This window comes from Aplidium turbinatum, chromosome 4 (genome assembly GCF_918807975.1).
Source record: "Aplidium turbinatum chromosome 4, kaAplTurb1.1, whole genome shotgun sequence".
Lineage (NCBI taxonomy): Eukaryota > Metazoa > Chordata > Ascidiacea > Aplousobranchia > Polyclinidae > Aplidium > Aplidium turbinatum.
This window is the reverse complement of record NC_137475.1, coordinates 7528476-7542772: the sequence shown is the minus strand read 5'-3', so window position 1 is coordinate 7542772 and position 14297 is coordinate 7528476. Positions and strand designations below refer to the sequence as shown.

At 38.0% G+C, this 14297-nt stretch overlaps 1 protein-coding gene across 1 annotated transcript in view; it reads right to left on the bottom strand.

The window, feature by feature from the left end:
* Positions 1–3520: 3520 nt before the first annotated feature.
* Positions 3521–14297, bottom strand: part of LOC145768372 (uncharacterized) — a 29442-nt gene continuing 18665 nt past the window's right edge. The window contains exons 31-38 of the mRNA XM_082579855.1: positions 13683–13923; positions 13280–13472; positions 12601–12776; positions 12160–12313; positions 11765–11935; positions 11263–11463; positions 9629–9760; positions 3521–3544 (exon numbers count right to left, since the gene is read on the bottom strand). Coding sequence (XP_082435981.1) covers positions 3539–3544; positions 9629–9760; positions 11263–11463; positions 11765–11935; positions 12160–12313; positions 12601–12776; positions 13280–13472; positions 13683–13923 — 1274 coding nt within the window. The 3' untranslated portion in view covers positions 3521–3538. The remainder of the gene's footprint in view (positions 3545–9628; positions 9761–11262; positions 11464–11764; positions 11936–12159; positions 12314–12600; positions 12777–13279; positions 13473–13682; positions 13924–14297) is intronic.

The following is a 14297-nucleotide window of genomic DNA, read 5'->3' as shown; positions in this document are numbered from 1 at the left end:
CAGAACACGATTCAAAAATAAAATTCCGAAAAATATATCGGAAAAATATTTTTATAGACGTCTAATTGAAGGCGTTTATTAACGTTAAAATCTCTATTTATTTTTAAATACGCAAGACATTTCTTCCATTTTTAAACTATTCTGCTCGCGTTTCCTTCGTCTGCCCCACCACGAGCTTGCCACCCCTGGAAAGGAAATTTAATTCTGAACACGATTCAAAAATAAAATTCCGAAAAATATTTCGGGAAAGTATTTTTATAGACGGTCAATTGAAGGCGTCTATAAACGTTAAAATCTCTATTTATTTTTAAATACGCAAGACATTTCTTCCATTTTTAAACTATTCTGCTCGCGTTTCCTTCGTCTGCCCCACCACCAGCTTGCCACCCCTGGAAAGGAAATTTAATTCAGAACACGATTCAAAAATAAAATTCCGAAAAATATATCGGGAAAATATTTTTATAGACGCCTAATTGAAGGCGTTTATCAACGTTAAAATCTCTATTTACTTTTAAATACGCAAGACATTTCTTCCATTTTTAAACCATTCTGCTCGCGTTTCCTTCGTCTGCCCCACCACGAGCTTGCCACCCCTGGAAAGGAAATTTAATTCTGAACACGATTCAAAAATAAAATTCCGAAAAATATTTCGGGAAAGTATTTTTATAGTCGTTTTTGTGATGCTTACTTTTCTTGCCATATCACATATAGCAGTCTTAATAGATACGATTTTTTGTCTAACTTTTCGCAATTGCAGTTGCTTTATTTGACAAGTCGAGTTTTTTATTTAAATTTCTGTGTTCACTGTTCATTTGGCTATGGAAAAAATTTAAGATTTGCTTTGATGTGGTAACGAGAAGTGATTTTATCAGCTTCCGAGTGTTGCTACTTTCATCGCATTGTTTATCGCGCAAATTTTTACGGATCATTTTTTTAGGCGGATCGCGCAGAATTATTCTGCCAGAATGACGGTGGTGAAGTGCAAGGTTGCCACATTTTTCTCACAGTTTCAACAAAAAACTTGGCCATATTGTGTTTAAAAGTGGAATTTATTTTTATTTATTTTTAAAATTTGTTGATAAATGATATTTATTATAATAATTTATTGCATAATTTTTTGTCTGATATTTTTAAATTGAGACCAGGAATCAATATACTAGTGCTCTTTTTTCATAAAAACACAAAACAAAAAAAGTCGGGCTGCAACGAGCCAGAGTTGCCAGATGTCCATCTTCAAGATCAAGCGGCGCTGGTTCGACTCTCAGAGTGTGCGCTTGAGCAGTGGCGTAGCCAGAAAAAAATTTGGGGGGGTGGCCAAATATTTGATGAATTGAAGAGAACGACAAAATGTTTGATTTAAGACATCGCCACCTGATGTGCAGTGGCGCATCCTGGTGGGTTAAGCAAGGAAAGCAATAAAGCTGGTGGGGGTTAGAGCGTGCCGAAGGCACGCGTATTCTAGGGGGGTCCGGGGGCATGCTCCCCCGGAAAATTTTTGCAAAATTACACTTAAATAATGGATTATAACGCTTTCTGGAAACACCTTCAGGGTAATATTTGTATGAAATTTATTAGCAGATAAACAGCTATTAACTTATTAAAGGTAGCTCTTATCTACGCACAAACGGGCAAAAACTGCGGCTAAAATTAGAGAACACAAAAAACTCAGCTACACAAAAACCCTACAGAGTAAGCGATTCTGAAATTGCTTCCACAGATTAGTTAAAAGAAGCGTAAATCGCGTAAACTTTGCGCGATTTACGATTTGCAAAATTTATCAAGGTGTCTTTTTGTGTGTCTAAAACAAGTCCTGGGGGGTGTTAATAGCCAGATGTCTTGGAAAACAATATAAATTTATACAAATTATATTATATTTTCAACAAAGGGTTCAACTTCGGAATCCAAACTTTGGAAATTTGGGGGGGGGCCATGGCCCCGTTCGCTCCCCCCTGGCTACGCCTATGCGCTTGAGCAACGCATTTCAAAATTGCTCTCCATTTAGTGGCATCTAATGGATAGAATAATTCCTCGGCAAAACTTTAATAATAGGAAACTTCGCTTTACCAATCTGTGTAACTGGCCCTGTGTCAAAAGCCTCTACAAATAGCCTATGGGAAACAAGAACAGTTTTTTCAAGCTTTCTTGTTTGACGCTAATTCGAAATCGGTTGCTATAAAAAAGCGGTCATTAGGTGATTTGTCAAGAATAGGCTACACCAATCTGAATTTTCAGTTTGAAGATATATAATGCAGGCTATGATTTGAATAAAAAAATGTGATAAATTGTTACATTCTACATTTTATTGGATGTGCAGGATACACTCTTGAGCTTAACGTATCTTACAAATCGCAAAAACGTAGGTTATTCAAGAGAGTTTTTGTTATTTAAATTAAAAGCTTTATAGCGCACATAGTCATTTAAGAATCAGGGGTTGGTTAGCAAACTGAACTGGTCCGGAGATTTGGAAACAAAAGCGGCCCACTTTTATCAAAGCAAATTTTGTAGCCTCTAGGCTAGCAGTGCCGGTCTTAGAGTATTTCGGGCCCTGTGCGGAATATGCTTTGTGGGCCCCAATGACAATGATCCAATTCAGTAGCGTAGCTAGGTATTTTAAAAGGGGAGGGGGGTTTAACGGCCGGCGGGCAAAGCGTGACGGCGTGTTTGCCAAAGGTGACACTCAGCGGCGGGGGGTCTGGAGGGCCTCCCCTAAAATTTTTTGAAAAATCACTTTGAATTCGGTGCATTCTGAGAGCAGGTTCAATGTTAGCTATCTGGCACATGGTGAAATGTCGTGGGTGGCCTAATAGCATGTAAGCTTGCAAAGACCCGACGACGACAGTCTCAGCACTTGCCTCACCCTAAAGCCGCAACTGACTTCAAGGATACCGGTACTTGCTTGTGAATCAAATTGAATTTTTTCCATTGTAAATGACAAAAATTACTGCATTTTCTGAGTAAATTTTGGGCCCCCTAATTTGCGGGCCCTGTGCGATCGCACGGTTTGCACACCCCAAAGACCGGCACTGAGGCTAGCCTATAAAATAATTAACAATTTATGCTCATTTTATTTTTTCAACCGGCTCATAAATTCAACTGGCCCACCGGAAAAGTTCCTGAATTCCCAGTGATATAGGCCTAATCCGCCCTTGTTCAAGGTTACTTTTGAGAATTGCTTTTCTTAGTCTAAGATCAGGCTTTTCCATAAATATCTTATTGTTAACAATATTTGTTCTTTACTTTGCTAAACTGTAGATTAAGTTAAAAACACTTAACTCTTTTAAACTGAAATAGTCGTCTATTAGGCTATCTCTCTGTGGTATTCTAAAATTACTTCTGAATTTCTAAAATTACTTCTGTCCCAAACCCATGCTTAAAACTCTATAGCCTAATCTGAAATAGCAGTAGGCCTAGGCCTATAGGCTACAACATGGATTTGCTGAAATCATTTTTATTGTTCAAGCATGCATGAAAACATCAAACGCAAATGCAAACGAATTTGAGTTTCATCTTTGAAATCAATTCCAGCCGTCATCAATGTTCATTCCTAAGGCAAAAAAGTAAAATATTAAATCTTCTGCTGTTTAAATTATGTAGCGATCGACGAAGCTCAGGCATGTTGCCCAAGTCGAGTCAATCATATTTTTTTAAAAGCTGTGATTTCAAAGTTTAATTGATTGATAGGCCTAAGCGGTTGAACAACAGCGATTTTGAAGTTGAAATCACGTCGCTCATCCATTCTCTTGTGTATTATAATGTAGCCTAGGCTAGTGAGCTAGTTTTGTACAGGCCTCCAAAACAAAGTCACTGTAACGTCCGCTTTGTCTATTTGATTGCTACGTTACAGTGACGTATTTTGTTTGTCGTTGACCTTTGCTCTATTGAACTGCCTGGTCAGTTTCTTCTGTCTAGATTGCTTCCAACAACACGACACATGAATTTGAATTGGTTTTCACGTGTTCTTTTAATGTGCGTTTTTAGACAATCTTTTAAACACAGGTAACTTTGAGATTTCTTAATTTGCGACCGTCCAGAGAAAAGCAATTTTGTAGAATGAAACAAATCGATTTACAGTACAATTTACGAATTCCCTTTCTCAAGGATTGACAATTATTGAAAAACGAATAGGTCATAATGGTTGTATAATTCAATGAAAACTGACGTTGTATCGTCGACTAATAAGTTACTGATTTAACGAAAACAGACCACAGGTGCCAAAACGCAGATGCGAAAGAGGCCAAACAATATAAAAGAGAAACAAAAACAGGTGGCTTTTTTAGTACAGTGGTCGGCAAAAGAGAAAAAATCCAAATATTAACAAACGAGTCACAAATGAACGCAGAGGGCTTAACTTAAGAAAATTGGCAGTAACATTCCCTCCCCTTTAAGGCCTCGTACATTTGTTCAAATACACAGGTATAAACAACATGAGAAAACAAAATCAGCACAAATTTACATTGGTTTTGCAGGAACGATCAAGCATAACTTTTGAATTGGTCTGACAATCAAGGACTGTTTAGTTTGAACGCTAACGCTACGGACAATGCCATTTTTGTCGGGAAACGTTTGAATTACGCGACCCATGAGCCAATTGTTTCGGGGTGTGTTATCTGCGATTAAAACTATGTCCCCCACAGTCAGATTAGGAGATTTTTTGGTCCACCTTTGTTTTTGCTGGAGCAAAGGTAAGTACTCTTTTACCCACCGTGTCCAAAAGACGTCGGCCATGTATTGAACTTGTCTCCAGCGTTTTCGAGAGTAAAGCTCTTTTTTGTTTGTGAATGAGCCTGGAGGAAGGTTTATTTGCTGTTTTAGAAGAAGCAAATGGTTCGGTGTGAGAGCCTCCATATCATTAGGATCGTCTGACGATTTTGTAAGTGGACGACTGTTAATAATGTTTTCTACTTCACACATGAAGGTAGTCAGCGTTTCATCTGTTAAAGTTTGGCCTTTACAGATAGCTGATAAGATTTCCTAATGGATCTGATTTGTCTTTCCCACACACCTCCATGATGGGATGCACTTGGAGAGTTAAAGATCCACTTGATGCTTTTCTGTGTTAAAGCATCTTCGATTTGACTGTTGTTCCATGATTTGATGGCTTCTCTCATTTCTCGTTCACCACCAACAAAGTTTGAACCATTGTCAGATCTAATTTCTTCTACTTGCCCTCTTCTTGCGATGAATCGTCGTAGAGCGAGTATAAAAGATGAAGTGTCAAGAGAGTTTGCGATTTCAATGTGTACGGCTCTTATTACAAGGCAAGTAAAAATGACACCGTATCTTTTATGTTCTGTTCTACCCTTTTTAATAATAAATGGGCTAAAATAGTCTACACCAACATAGGTGAATGGAGGTTTGTCTGGTGTCAATCTGTTTTTAGGAAGATCAGCCATTTTTTGTGTGCTGAGTTTTCCGCTTCTTTTGCGGCAATCAACACATTTGGATAAAACCTTGCGGACTGCTGAATTGGCTTTTATAATCCATAGATTTTCGCGCAGGGCAGACAGGACGTGTTCCCTGCCACTGTGACCAAATGTGTCGTGCATTTCTTGAATGATGAGAGGAACTATTTGGGAGCGATTTGGAAGGATAATTTGATGTTTTGCATCGTGTTTGAGAGGTGCAGCTTTGATGCGGCCACCAATTCTTAGTAAATTGTTTTCTAAGAAAGGGTCGAATTTTATTAAGCTACTGCAGTTGTTTAATGGCTTTTGTGCTTTCAGTTGGCTGATTTCGTTGGCAAAGTGTTTTGACTGAACAAAGGTAAAAATAAAGTCTTGTGCCTTTGTGAGCTCATCTGGAGACAAGCAAAGATTGTGTGCTGGGGCATTTTGTTTATTTGCAAGGTTAGTGAGTCTTAAAGTCAGAAATTTATGCTTACAACGGAAAAGCCAAGCAACGATTCTTTTCAGCTTGTACCAAGAAGAATACTTACCCAAAAGATCTTCCAGAAAGTGGGATTCGCTTTGGATTGCAAAACACGTTTGCTTTGGTTGTTTAATTTCTGGGTCATTGTCCACGACTTCGAGAAATTCTGGTTGCTTAGGCCATTGAGGATTGTGGTTTCCATAGAAATTCAGGGCCGTTTTTCCATGTATTCCAGGGACATCAGTAACGTTTTCGGCGTATTGATTCATGATCATGTCATCAACAGATCTTTTATAGTCCATGTAAAAATTAGCGTCCCTTTTAAACTTTCGTTTCAAGCAATTAATTCTTTGGAGAGCTTGAGATTTGTTAAAGGGTAATTTTAGGTCCGGATTTCGAACGGGCAAGTCGATTTGGTAGTGCGAGTCTTCCAAAAGTTTGATACTAGAGTTAACAGATTTCATGAATTGAGCTTGTTGGACAGATAATTCGGGTTTACAGTTAACAATCGAGTCAACAGCGTCAAAGCACATGTCGCACATTGGATGGGTAGAAGTTTTGGTAAAGAAATTTTTAGTTTTACTTTGATCCTGTTTGCTGTTAGGACAATTCACTAGCCAGCCAATGGCCGTTTTGATGGCATAATAGCCACCTTTTGCTTGGATTACTTCTTGTGGTTGGAGAACGTACGGATTGTCATTGCCAATAAGGAGTCCTACCTCTGCGTCAACATCGGGAATCGAGATGTTTGCAAATTCTGGAAAGTGTTTAGTGTCTTCTAGGGTAGGAATATCTGTATTTGAAACAGGAATTTGAAAAGTGGAGTAAAGAGAGCTTAGAGAAATGTATTTGTTTTCGTCAAAATCTGACATTTCGACATTTGTGACCACCTTTACCTTGTTACGTTTGCCAGTGTTGTTTAGCGTGGTGGTACAAATATTAGTTTCTTGACAGTCGGCAATTTGCAACTTTTCTATCAAATCATTTGTTATGAAAGATGTTGTACTTCCACTGTCCAAAAACGCTTGTGTAGTGATAGTTTGATTACTTCCTTGCAGGCGAACCTTTACTGGGATTATGGGAAGCAGACTGCGAGAATTTGTTCGTGTGTTGACAAACCCATTGCGTATTGCTTGTGTAGGTTGATTGATATTAATTTTTTGAGTTGTGTCTTTAGGTGTGATATTTGTGGTGATTTGTGTTGCATCTGGGGGATGCAAGAGAGTAGTGTGGCGTTCAGTGCATCCTAGTTTTATGCAAGGGTCCTTCCTTTTACATTGATATGCCCAGTGACCAGCATTTAAACAGCACTTGCAGAGTTTGTTGTCGATTACAAATTTAAGCCTTTGGTCAATATTCATCATTCGAAATTGTTTGCATTGATTGAGAAAATGTTTATCTCTGCACAGATGGCATGTCCTTTCATGGTTCGACGATTTTATTTGCGTTGCAAAGGTTACGCTGCTCCTACGTTTGGAGTTGGAATCATCGAATTGTTTTTTAGTAGATTTTAGAATATCGCATGCCAAATTGGTCGTTTCTCTCGTTTTGCGCGAGACGTACCGTGAGAGATCTGAAAGGCTTATTTCTTGATTTCTTTCATGCAAAATTACGTCAACTTCGCGTAACCAGCCAGAATACCAGCCACTTGGCAAGCGTCTTATTATTTTTGTTATGGTATCCATGTTGTCCATTTTCTGTAAGTAATTCATGCCAGACAAAGTACATATGCAGGAAGTTAGTTCCGAAGAGAACTTGATTAGAGAATCCTTGTTAGAATTTTGAAGAGATGGGCCGTTTATGACGGAATCAACACATGCGCGAGCTATTTGAAATTTTTGACCGAAGGTTTGTTGTAGCAAAGCTCTTGCTTTTGTGTAACCTTCGTGGGGAAGCATGTATTGACACCCTTTTACCAAAGTGTGCGCAGAGCCTTTGGTGTATTGCAACAGATAAAAAAGTTTACGTTTAGGCTCTGTGAAATTACAATCAATTAACGTATCAAATGCGTCTATAAAACCACAGTATTCAGCAGAATTTCCATCAAAGATTGGGGGTTCTACAGACAACAGTGGGGACGGGTTGATAGTAATATTTGGAATTTGTTTCGAGTTTACTGATTGATTATTGTTTATTTGATTTAGTACAGGGGTCTGGGCATACGACGTACTCGGCTCATGTCTCACAAACGATTTATTTGTTACTGTTTGTGAAGGATTAATTTTGTTTGAAACGACAATAGATTCGTGAATGTTAGACCTGGCTTCTACGCCACTCAACGTTAATTGGGATAACATAGGATACACAGAATTATTGTTTACATTAGTTGCTAAATTCGATTGAAATTGTCCGTTTATATCAACATTGTCTTTAGACATTTTATAGCGCTCACCAGCATCTTCTTCCGAAAGTTGGGCAATTGTCTCTTGGAGCTCTGCCTTTAGTTTAGCTTCCTGGACTTGTTGCAGGAATTTTCTTTCTTGTTCTTCACGTAGCTGACTTTGTTTTAGGACCATTGTTTCAAATTCTGCCCTTGCTTTCGCTTGCTCTTGTTCCAACTCGCAGATCCTTTTTTGTGATTCCAATCGAGCTAATATTACCGCCTTCTTAATTTTAGCGCTCATTGTAGAGGAGCGGCTTTTGCTGGAAACTTTGCTGGTGCTGTCGCTTGGGTGCAGACTGCCATTTTCTGCTTGGTAGAGCATTTTTGATTGTGATCTTGTTGTCACCTTTGATGTTTGGGGTTCTGGATTTGTTGATTCTTCGGCATTTGATTTATCTGCCACGTCTGTCTCCTTTACAGAATTTGTTGCCATTTTCTTGACATTCAACTTCGCTCACTGTCAACAACGACGACTTTCTTGATTGAAATGTCTAAAAACTGAATGTAACGTCCGCTTTGTCTATTTGATTGCTACGTTACAGTGACGTATTTTGTTTGTCGTTGACCTTTGCTCTATTGAACTGCCTGGTCAGTTTCTTCTGTCTAGATTGCTTCCAACAACACGACACATGAATTTGAATTGGTTTTCACGTGTTCTTTTAATGTGCGTTTTTAGACAATCTTTTAAACACAGGTAACTTTGAGATTTCTTAATTTGCGACCGTCCAGAGAAAAGCAATTTTGTAGAATGAAACAAATCGATTTACAGTACAATTTACGAATTCCCTTTCTCAAGGATTGACAATTATTGAAAAACGAATAGGTCATAATGGTTGTATAATTCAATGAAAACTGACGTTGTATCGTCGACTAATAAGTTACTGATTTAACGAAAACAGACCACAGGTGCCAAAACGCAGATGCGAAAGAGGCCAAACAATATAAAAGAGAAACAAAAACAGGTGGCTTTTTTAGTACAGTGGTCGGCAAAAGAGAAAAAATCCAAATATTAACAAACGAGTCACAAATGAACGCAGAGGGCTTAACTTAAGAAAATTGGCAGTAACAGTCACCAATAGGCCTACTTTTAGTTGTCTGTCGAAACATGAAATAATTGCACTATTTAGGGTGAACTACGTCTCTACTGTGAACACATAACCAAAACGAACGCTAAATAGGAGATAAGATATTGGAAACTTCATGCTTAAAATCAATAGGCCTACATAGCCTATTGGGAATTACTTGTTTGATTTTTCATTTGATGAAGCCGCATGTATTGAAGTATTAAGTTGTACTGCCATCTTTTTTTTTTAATTATATGTGAGATGAGCGCGGTAAAAACGATTTTAGAAGCATCTTTTATAGCGACAATCTCACCTTTTTCATGTCTCTGGCCTTGCTCCTCATCTTATTAAGAGCAGATTCAGCCATGTCAGCTCTTTCTTCAGCATCATCCAGTTCGTGTTGGAGCTTCCTATACTTTCCAAGGTTTGTATTAGCTTGTTCCTCCTGAAAGGAAGAAATTGGGAAGACTTTAGTTTTCTAGTTTTATTTCTCATAGTCATAAAGACAATAGTAGCCTACGGTCAATACCACATAAAACATAGTAAAACTTTTAAGAAGTAAAATCCTTGTAAGGCTCAAGTTATAAAGTGCCAGATGCTGACTGAGCAGTTAAGAGGAAAAGATTATCATTTCAAGGTGGTGTAAAAACATCACGCGGATGTGATACGACAAGACACAATCGACTCCCAGGGTGTGCGCTTGAGCAACGCATTCTAAGAACTGCTCTCCATGCAGCAGCATTTAATGGATGGAATAATTCTTCGGCAACAACACTTCAACAATCGGAAAACTTCACTATGTCAATCTAGGTAATCGGCCCTGCGTCAAGAGCCTCTACAAGTATGCGAAACTACCAAGAATAACCTATCAAGGCTTTGTCAGTCCGTTGATAAAGATTCAAAACCAACCAACCATAATCAAAATTCTTGGGTAGATACACAAAATATTTTCTATGAGTTTTGTCTGTCCACTGAATTCACACATTCATAATAATTAGAATCCAGTACCCAGTGTTGTACGCGTCAATAAAATAAATTGACGGCGTCAGCGCGAATTGCCTAAAAACTTTGCGGCGTAAAGTACTGCGTCAGCTCTTAAAGAAATTGACGGCGTCTGCGTCAGCGCTATTTTAGCCATGAGCTCACAAAACGGAAGCATTTCAACCAAGTTTAGGCTAACAATAGCTATAAATAAAGAGTAGGCCTAGGTATTATGTTTTGAGACTGTCTTGTAGCTGCTTAGCTTATTAGTTATTTCCTTGTAGAAACACGAGCATTTTAAAACATTTGTCTGACAATCTGCTGCGTTTGGAACGCATAATGTCCTTTCCAAGTGAAAACATGCGTGCCACAGCAGCGCTGCATGGTATTGGTGTGTTGTATTTCAAAAACAAGCCTTGAAAACGTTTATTCGGAAAGGTAGGGTTGGTAGGCTATCACTGTTCCAAGCGTGCTGTGATGGCTTAGCACATATAAATTTTTTAACGAGGTCCACTGCACCAGCATCACTTTTTTCAGGGGCATAGAGCTCTTGAAATAAAGTATCTTCAACCTCTGCGATGGCATTCATTGATTTTTCGCTTTCTCTCTCTGATCTCTCGTTCTCGATACTGCTCACGATATGAGTGATCACCATTTGGCGAACTTCTTCCGCTTGTAGCCTATTCCAGGTAACCATTCCAACCAACGCGAAAGCGGGTAATTCGGATGAGTCGCGCTGGCCAGAATACATTGTAAAACTCTCATTGTGAAACGAGATTTTCCATGAAAACAAAAAATGACACATAGCGCTTGACGCTTAAATTGGCAAAATAGTTGACGGCGCTACCACTTCCGTCAACTAAAAAATAAACTGACGGCGCTAGCCTCAGCGTCAACAAAAAGTTGACGCCGTCAACGTACAACACTGCCAGTACCTAATGAGAAAAATAACTGAAAACAACTTACAGCCTCTTCTGCTTGACGCTTGTAAGTCTTAACTTTGATTTGAAGCTTATCAACTAAGTCTTGGATACGCGTGAGGTTCTTCTTGTCTTCTTCAGCTTGATAAGAAATCTCCTTTAATCTTCTCTCCAACTTCCTCTGTGACTTCACAGACTCTCCATTGCGACGTTGTTCTCCATCAAGTTCATTTTCTAATTCTCGAATCTGGAAAGAAATAATTCAAGTATGTAGGTTGGTTACGTTTAGGTTAACCTAAGTAGCCTACGTGAACTTTGTATCGTAAACTATCAAAATTAATGCACAAAAATTAAAACGTTATTAAAAGCGCATAATCTTATATTCACAAAAAAGTGTAGCTATGAAACCATAATAGCTTCACTAATCATGAAACGTGTTTATTGTCATAGTGAAGAAAATTTTTCTATGGACTAATGTAAGCTACATTAAAGCTGCATATTTTGTATTAGCCTAACACCGCTACTCGTAAAAGTTTGGCAACATTTACCCTTGTTTCCAGTTTTTGAACTTGCTTCTTCCCCCCCTTTAGAGCAATGTTTTCTGCTTCATCAAGTCGTTGTTGAAGATCTTTCACAGTTTGTTCCATGTTTTTCTTCATTCTCTCAAGATGAGAAGAGAGATCTTGCTCTTTCTTCAGTTCTTCTGCCATTGTGGCAGCCTGGTTTGTAAACAAGATAACCAAAATGAGCATACGTGGCCTATGTTTTGCAATTCACAGCTGCACTAGATTTTTGGTACATTTTGCAAAAACTAAACTTTTATTATTTCATTTATATATTATGGATTGCAAAGTTTTTGAGACATATACTGTAACTAAACGATGACATTTTCTTTCCTATCATGTTCTTTGCGTTGTGATGTGTTGAATTAGACTTGACTTACATCAACAATCGCCTTCTTCGCCTTCTCTTCGGCATTTCGTTGTTCTTGGATGCTTTCCTCTACTTCTCCTTGCATCATCTGCAACTCTCCCTCCAGCTTCCTTTTCTGGTTAATCAGAGCCGTGTTCTGAGTGTGAAGAAGATTTGATCTCTCACTGTGGAAATAAACGAGGTATGGAACGTTAAAAAACAACAAAAAAATACTTTTTTAGTCATGATACTTTTAGTTGTGTCGATTTCTGTTAGAAACTTGTTTATAAAATAGAACTAGCAGTGTAAGTGATAGACAAACCTAACACGCATTATATCGAAACAGTCTCACTAGTTTTGAAGATGTTTTTGTAATATTTTTACAAAAATAATATAAACTCTTATTTCAAAGTATTGTCAAAAAGCAAAAAAAAAGGAAAATACTGCAGATATTTTTTCGATTTTGACCTACCTGCTTTCAAGAAGCTCTGTCTCAGCAAGCTTCCGTCCACGCTCAGCTTGTTCAAGAGCCATTCTTAATTCCTCAATTTCTGCAGTTAATAATCCACTGCGCCTCTCAATAACAGCGGCCTGTTCTTGTGAATCTTCAGCATGGCGTTGCGCTTCGTCGACTTGCATTTCAAGATCCTTTAGAAATGTTAACAGTTTCAAAATATTGCAAAGAGTTCTCAAGTAAAGTAACACAATATGCTTAAAATTTTCTGAGCTGAGACAGTTATTTCGATGAGTAGTTGATGGTAGGCCTATATGGTGCAGTGTACTGTGTAGCCTACAATACCTTAGTTAGTCTATGTTCAATTTATTATAGCCTATCAGTAATGTGTAGTCTAAAAACAGAACTGGAGAAGAGTCTAGACCTTAATGGCTTTTCATCAAACGGTTTATTAAGTTTTGGTTTGATCATGGTCGAATGGATCGTTACTTACAAAACAGAACAGTTTTCAACAAAATTTTTGCAAATTAACCCAAGATTTTATTTAAAAATTTGATTTTCAAGCGAAATTAAATTTGAAAACTATTGCTAGTTTGACTCCGACATCACTGGTAAACATGCAAAGCATAACGCAATCACTAACGTTTGATGATTTGGTTTTTGCTGTGACGAAGAATATTCTAACACAAACACTGACCTTGACGTGTGATTGGACAGATTTTGCTTGTTTTTGGGCTTCAGCTGCTTGTCGATTGGCATGGCCGAGCTGAATCTCCAAGTCATTGATATCTCCCTCCATCTTCTTCTTGATCCTGACAGCTTCCTGCCGAGCTTTGCTTTCGGAATCTAGAGTTGTTTGCATCGACTCGATCGAACGTTGCTGATTGCGTCTAGAAAAATCCAGTTTCAACTTGTTAGTTTCAGACTTGCGCATAATAGTTTGTAATTGTTGTCGTGTTGTTGTGATTCCTTGTCCGGAGTGCTGCTGCAAAAACGTTTTATAAATAGAAACTTGTATTTTTTCCAAAGAAGTTTTTTTTTATTTGATTTTACGCTACAGTAATATTTTTTTTGATTCATCTAAATAAACAATGACCTACCTTTGATTGTCAATCTCTTCTTCCTTTTCAGAGAGTCTTCGTTCAAAGTCTTGCTTGATCTGAGCGAGCTCAACTTGAAGCCTCAGAACTTTTGACTCTTCTCCTTCTACAGCTCCTTCTGCTTCTTCCAAAGCCGCTTGCATCTCGTTGCGTTCGTGCTCTAAGTTCCTCTTTGCCTTTTCCAGTTCATGGATACTTTTACCTCCTTCTCCGATTTGATCAGTGAGATCAGCAATTTCCTCTGCAAATGTTTCAAAGACAAATCTGGTAAATAGGCTACGAAAACACGCTTAAGTTTAAAAAATGTTAGTGACAGTAATGATGCTTAACTTTTGATTAAAAAACTCGAGAAGTTTGCCTTGCATTTCATTTTTACTTTGACTACTATTTGATCAGTCAGGCATTACCGCTGTTGTTACAATAATTTGGTAATTATTTCTACTACCTCTTCTAATTTTGGTCAGGGCTCAACATTGAATAAATAAAGGTAAATCATTATCTACAGGAGGCTACAAAAATCCTCCAGTTTCAGAGTTGGTGTGTGAATTGTTATGAATTAAATGTTAATTGTTATGAATTAAATGTTAATTGTCATGAATTAAATGTTAATGCTTA